The 6934-nt window shown below is 46.9% G+C and overlaps 1 protein-coding gene across 1 annotated transcript; it reads right to left on the bottom strand.

Annotated features, from left to right (window-relative positions):
- Positions 1-5630: 5630 nt before the first annotated feature.
- On the bottom strand, positions 5631-6708 carry LOC135577764 (olfactory receptor 14I1-like). Its single transcript, XM_065047885.1, has one exon. It carries the CDS (start codon positions 6594-6596, stop codon positions 5679-5681), a length of 918 nt encoding a protein of 305 aa, XP_064903957.1. The 5' UTR covers positions 6597-6708; the 3' UTR covers positions 5631-5678.
- Positions 6709-6934: the final 226 nt, after the last annotated feature.

Below are 6934 nucleotides of genomic sequence, written 5' to 3'. Positions count from 1 at the left end.
CCCCGGGGCAGACTGGCCCTGGTCCCCGGGGTTTTTTTGCCTTCCTCTGCAGCATTGAGCATGACCACCTGTCAGAGCTCCTCTGGGCCCTTTTGGCTCGGTTCATGCCCACTGCTCTTGCCCTCCAAGGCACCACTCGTGCCCTGGCTTTCTCGGGTTCTTTCTCCCAGGGCAAGTTTGCAGCAGGAGCCAGCTCTCCTCCTTCTCCTTCTTCTATTAAAATTTGTAATTTTAATAAAATAAATATAAATAAAAAAATAAAATAAAATTCTGTTTCCGGTTGTATCTGTATCTATGGCAGTTGTATCTGTCTCTGAGACCTACCAGGATAAACTCTATTTTGAGGCTCTGGACCTTGATCCTCGTTGCCCCTTTTTGGGGAAGCCAGGAGGGCTTGTACAGTTTCCTACACTTGGCCTTGCTCAAACTCACTCCCCACTGCTCCAGGAAGAGCCCTGAGCCACGCATGAGGGATCTGCCTTCCCGGGGCCTGGGGTCAGGGTTTGGCCTTTAGCTGGTAAAAGAAACCAAGGATTTTCTCCATAGCAGAATGACCTGTACAGTGCATTTTCCTACCTGCAATTACAACCTTCAATTATCTTCTCTAACGAGTCCATGGAGAGGCTTTGTCAATAATGACCCTCAGTGGGGTCAATCAGTGTTTCAAGGTACTTTGAGTTGCGCTTCTGACTTCCACCTCCTGAGCGATTTGTTCAGTCTCCTCTCAGTATCTGTAGTTCATGGACTAAGGGCCAAATACACCATGGGGCTCATTAAAATACAGAAAGTATTACGGAACTATTTCCCTTCCTGTAATTTTCTTCAAGTCTTCAAGACACTACAACTAATTTGACCTGTTTCATAATGTAGCTAAGAAGGAAGATTTCAAAATGCACCTAGCAGTAATTATTCTGTATTTTGAAGGGCATATTATGTTCCTTTTCAGTTCAGTGAAGAGGTGATAGTAGCATTCTCTCATTGATAACGATCCAGAATGTCTCCTCAGCAGGTCTGCACAGGTAGGAAAAGCAGTCCCTTGAGGTCCAACATGGTATGGACAACGCTCCTCCTCACCTGCCCAACCTTACCCTTTCTCCTGTTGCCCCCTGGGACTTGTTCTCACTTTTCCTTACATCAGATTTGTTCACGCATGTTCAGCTGGATGTTACAGCTCCTTTGCACCATCTCCCACCTGCTCTTCATAGAGAACTGGCTGCACACAGGCACTGAAGGATTTCTGCTAATGACAAACAAAGAAAAGTGAAGCACAATTAAGCTTCATAAATAATAAATGCACTCCTCCACCATAAGTTAAGTACAAGCTGTCTCTAATAAGGTTGTCTTTCAACAAGGGATAATCTTATGAGAAATGTTTTAGGTAAGCAGATAAAAGAATAAAGATACAAACATAGTTAAAGAGTTGACTAAGGAGACAATTAGACTACTGCAAAACAGGCAAACATTTAACTACCTGAAGTTCAAAACAGCAGCTGGCAAGTTGAGAGCAATCTGAATGAATAAAGAGTAAGAGAAAAAGAAAACTGGAGAATGATGAAAAGGGTCTTTGTCTAGAGAGTCTGCAACTGAAAACGGGACTTTAGAAACTGTCATTATATCAGGACAGGTGAAAATAGGTGAAAGATCACAGAAATTAAAGACACCATATAACAGGCAGAACAGTGGCAAGGATGTTGCAGGAGATCAACACATCTTTGGAATATCCCCTTTGAAAGGTCACAGGATTGGTAGAGGTCTCTTGTGAGTGAAAACAAACCAATGTTGCAGCCAAAAGTGCCAGCCAGGGAACCGCAAGCTGCACAAGAACACTTTGGTGAGGAGTGACCTGTCCAATGAGTCCTCTTGGGTGACATTTATGGGCACCTAATAGAGCAAAACGTGTCTGGAAAACATCAGCATGGACTTAGCAAGGGTAATTAATGTCTCACAAAGTTGATTGCCTTCATGATGAAGTAACTGCATTTCTGCGTGAGGGCAGAACAGTGGATGTCATTTACCTCAGCTTCAGCAAGGCTCTTGGCATTGTGTCCCTCAATGTTCTTGAACCCGAGATAGGCCATTACAGTCGGATGGGCTGACAAACAGATGGGTGAAAAACAGTTGGATATCAGGCTGACGGAGCAGTGGTGAAGGGGTCTCATGCCCAACGTCGAGACCACTGGGACTTACTGGGGGCTTGTGGGGCAGCACAGGGGACTCTGCTGAGACCTGGGCAGTTTAATACTTCAATAATCTGTGACCTTGAGGAGACAACTCCCACCACATTTGTTGATGATGCTAAGTTGAGAAACCTCATAGGCAGGAGGGCTGTCCTGTCGGGAACATCATGACAGGGAAGGACAAATGGCAGGTCCTGCACCTGGCATAGACTAACCCCTGAAGATGTTGATAACTGGGAGGGAGTTCAGTGGAGGGTTGCTAAGATGCTCAGGGACTGGGACTCTTGTTGGGAGGAGAAACTGAGGAAATGGCCTTGTTCAGCCTGGAGAAGAGAAGGCTTTGGGCATCTTGTAACAGCCTCTCTGTCCCTGCGGGGAGGTTTTTCCAGAAGGTGGAGCCAGTCTTGCTTGGCAGGAGGATAATAGACAATAGTCAGATGTTGAAATAAGGAAGGTTCAGGATGCAGATAAGGAAAATATTCTTCTCAGTGAAGGCATCAAAGCATTGGAGCAGCTTCCCCAGCTTTGTTGTGCTGTCTCTGTCCTTGGATGTTTTCCATCCCCCACATGGTAAAGCCTTGAGCAACGTGGTCTCACTCCACAGCTGAACGTGCTGTGAGGAGAGGTCAGACCTGAGACCTCCTGAACTCCCATTCAGGAGAGTGGAAACCCAAATGATGTTGTGGTGTCTTCCCCTCTGAGTCTTCCCCTGATGGCAGCAGGGAATGTTCTCAGGTTCCCCATGACCATGGAAGTCAGTCAGTATAGTCAGACCAGCTGGAGCTTGCTTGTCCTCTTGTGATGCTCAGCAATAAAAGCCATGAGAAGGGCCGAGATGTGCAGGGGGGATTAATAATTAAGGCATTTGCTGTGTTCTGACATATTTACCGTGTTGTGGTAGGTATTCTATCTTGTGGAGAGGATAATGGAACATATCTCCCTCTTCCCTTAGAATCACAGAATGGTTTGGGTTGGAAGAGACCTTAAAGATCATGTAGTTCCAGCCCCCCTGACCCACATCTTCCTCAAGAAAAGGTTGTTCAAATCTCATTGCATTGATTTGACTGAAACTGAGTTAATTTTCTTCATGCAGTTAGAAAATTTTGCAGCTAGGGTTAGGAACGACACATACCAGGACACAGACAGAAATTCACGCAGAGGAAGAGATCTTGTTCAGGAAGGAACGCAGAGCCTGGCCAAGCAGAGAGCTGACCTAGGCCTGGGCTGCCTTCTTTATTCACCGTTGACAATTTATAGGATTTACAGGTACGGGCCTGGACTAAGATGTTTATAAAAAGGTGCTTTCCCACTAATTGTTATTAAGAACACACTAAACTCATGTGATGTTTGTCTCACTTGTTTTCCTGCTCATTCACAGCCCAGGCCCAAGGACATTCACACATCCCATGCACTTGGGGTCGGTTATCCGGCCCGAGATACCATTCTCACAAATCTGGGCTATAACTTTTTACAATTACAAGAAACGTACTTCAAAGTAATCTGTCTAAGGCCCTTTATATGTTATTATGTTAGTATTATGTCTTTGACCGTCCAGATGGTCATGTTAGTATTGATCTTCCTTTATCATCCAGGTGGCTGGAACCGCACATCTTGCTTTCCCACAGTTTACTTTCCAACAGCTTCATCAGTACCACTAACGGCATTCGTTCCTGATCAGCCAGCCAACTTCCCACCAATCGCATCATCCAAGTCTTCAGTTCAGACATCAGAAACCTGCTCTAGGACTTCGGGATACCACATTCAAGGACTTTCAAAAGTCCAGGTACACAACATGTCCTTCTTTCTCCTCTCACGCGGTTTCAGCCATCCCTTTCTTGTCCTTCAATGGCCTCAGCCATCCCTTTCTTGTCCTTCAATGGCCTGGAGATGGTTGCAAGAGCATTTGCCTCATCACCTCCCCAGGGACTGAGGTGAAGCTGATCTACATGTAATCGTCCCAGTCTTCTTTCTTGTCCTTCTGGAAGCTGGGTTTGTTATTTGCCTTTTCTGAGGATCCTGGAATCTCCCTGTTCTCTCTGGATTTTTCCAAGATGTTTGAGAGAGATCTCACAATGACTGCAGCCAGCTCTAATAGCACCTCTCTGGCCCTTCATACATCAAAAGTTTTCTCCATATCTCACAGTTCCAGGGGAGTGCCAGGGGCACAGTAAACACCTGTCCAGCTCATCAGGCACTGTTTGGAAGAGAATCAGAAGTGAGTTCTTCCTGAGTGCCCATGACTCCAATGGGGCCTCTGTGCCACTCACAGCTTTCCTGAGCATGTTTTAAGTGGCTCCCTCTCTGCAAACTTTCTGGTCCTCAGGCTGTAGATGGGGGGATTGAAAAGGAGCGTGAGGATGGGCTTTGTTAAACTATTCAAAAGGGTTGTTCTGGGCATCACAGAGACAAGGATGAGGGTGTTGTAGAAAACAGCAGCATTGGTGAGGAGAAAGGAACAGGTGGAGAATGTTTTCTGCCTGCCCACAGAGATCTGATACACAGAGGATAACCTTGTGAACAGGAAGAGGAGAATGGGAATGGAGAGAGCCTGAGTGTCACGGTGTCACTGCATGACAGCTCCAGCAATGCGGTAAATCACAGAAGTGGTCAGCTCTGCTGGGACCACAGAACTGTACCCAGCACATGACTGAAACGATTCCTGTAGATGACAGAGGAGCCCCTAGTGTGTCTGCCCACTGGAGACAGATGTCCCAGGTCATGAGTCTTGTACAGGGCAGGGGATGACACACAGCCCAGTACTGATCGCAGGATGTGGTCACCAGTAGTGAGCGCTCTGTACAAGGACAAGATGCAGGAAACAGCACTAACACAATGATGAGCAGGGATGGTGCTGTCCCCAGCCACAAAGCTGCCCATCAGCTGGGATAGGGGAGTGGATATGCAGGAGGTCTCCAGGGAGAACAAATGTCCCAAGAAGAAGTCCACGGGTTGTGCAAATGCTGTTTTGCCACCACCTGCACAATAATGAGGGATTTCCCAAACAAAAACACCATGCAGGTCGTGAGGGAGAGAAGGATTTCCTAAGGGATGGGAACATTCCCCATTCCTGGTAGGAGGGCACCTCCACAACTGCCACATTGCATTTTTGCCATGGAAGGTTTTAGGTCCCTCTTTTCCCCTTGCACTTGGTAGGGAACTTGTGAGGAAGGACTTTTGGTTCTTTTGTAGATCCCTGGGTATCAGTCAGAAAGACAAGTCATCGCAGGTACATTTTTGGTTTTTAAACTAAAAACAGAATAGAGCCCCATGTTCACATAGTCACAGGGTCACACTAGTGAAGTAGATAATGAAGTTGAAATGGGTTGTCCACATTCCTTTGTGGATAACATTATTAAAGTTAAAAAAAAAGAGGCAGAACAAAAGACAACACAAACAAAACTAACGACAACAACAACAAACTAATGAAAAAGAATGGACCTGTAATGAGTTACATTATGAGTCATATACTGAAACAGATGGACAGTCTAGAGCTTCTGGAAGTCATCCAGGCATCAGTTTCCACACTGCATTCTGGAGCTCCTGGTTTCTCAGGCTGTAGATGAGAGGGTTCAATGTTGGAGGCACCAATGAGTACAGAACTGCCAGCACTAGATCCAGGGATGGCAAAGAGATAGAAGGGGACTTCAGGAAAGCAAACAAGCCAGTGCTGATAAACAGGGAGACCACGGCCAGGTGAGGGAGGCAGGTGGAAAAGGCTTTGTGCCGTCCCTGCTCAGAGGGGATCCTCAGCACGGCCCTCAAGATCTGCACATAGGACAGCACAATGAACACAAAACATCCTAAAATGACAAAAGTACTGAAAACAAGAAGTTTAAATTCCCTGAGATGGGCATCTGGGCAGGAGAGCTTAAGGATCTGGGGAAGTTCACAGAAGTACTGTTCAACGGTATTACCTTGGCAAAGTGGCAGTGAAAATGTATTGGCCGTGTGCAGCAGAGAATAGAGGAACCCAGTGGCCCAGGCAGCTGCTGCCATGTGGACACAAGCTCTGCTGCCCAGGAGGGTCCCGTAGTGCAGGGGTTTGCAGATGGCAATATAGCGGTCATAGGCCATGACTGTGAGAAGAAAAAACTCTGCTGAAATGAAGAACACAAAGAGAAAGAGCTGTACAGCACATCCTGCATAGGAGATGGCCCTGGTCTGCCAGAGGGAGTTGCCCATGGCTTTAGGGACAGTGGTAGAGTTGGAGCCCAGGTCAATGACAGAGAGGTTGAGGAGGAAGAAGTACATGGGGGTGTGGAGGTGCTGGTCCCAGGCTATGGTGGTGATGATGAGGCCGTTGCCCAGGAGGGCAGCCAGGTAGATGCCCAGGAAGAGCCAGAAGTGCAAGAGCTGCAGCTCCCGTGTGTCTGTGAACGGCAGGAGGAGGAACTGGGTGATGGAGCTGCTGTTGGACATTGGCTGTTTCTGGTCATGGGCACCTGTCCAATGAGGAAAAGGCAGTGAGAAATTAGGGTAGAGTTCTCTGAGCAAAATGTGTTCCTGTTCTCATGGAAATCCCCTAGGCTGACTTACCCTGTTCAGGTCCCTTTCATGAGCTGTGGTTGGTGCTGGCTGACAGTGTCATTGGCAAGAGGCACATTTGTTGTGGACTATACTGAATTCAGTCCTGCCCTACAGCAACAGGAAAATAGAGAAATGGGGTGATCTCAGATTTTATCAACTCGTGATATCAAAGACCGTTTAAGCACAGTCTCTCCCATTTCACCAAATGGCAGAGCAGAGCTGTAGAGATC

Source organism: Columba livia, unplaced genomic scaffold (genome assembly GCF_036013475.1).
Source record: "Columba livia isolate bColLiv1 breed racing homer unplaced genomic scaffold, bColLiv1.pat.W.v2 Scaffold_135, whole genome shotgun sequence".
Classification (NCBI taxonomy): domain Eukaryota; kingdom Metazoa; phylum Chordata; class Aves; order Columbiformes; family Columbidae; genus Columba; species Columba livia.
The sequence above is the reverse complement of the archived record's forward strand: the minus strand, read 5'-3'. Positions and strand labels throughout refer to the sequence as shown.

Coding starts and splice junctions, on each gene's coding strand:
- LOC135577764 (XM_065047885.1), bottom strand. CDS start 6,596: ATGTCCAACAGCAGCTCCATCACCCAGTTCCTCCTCCTGCCGTTCACA.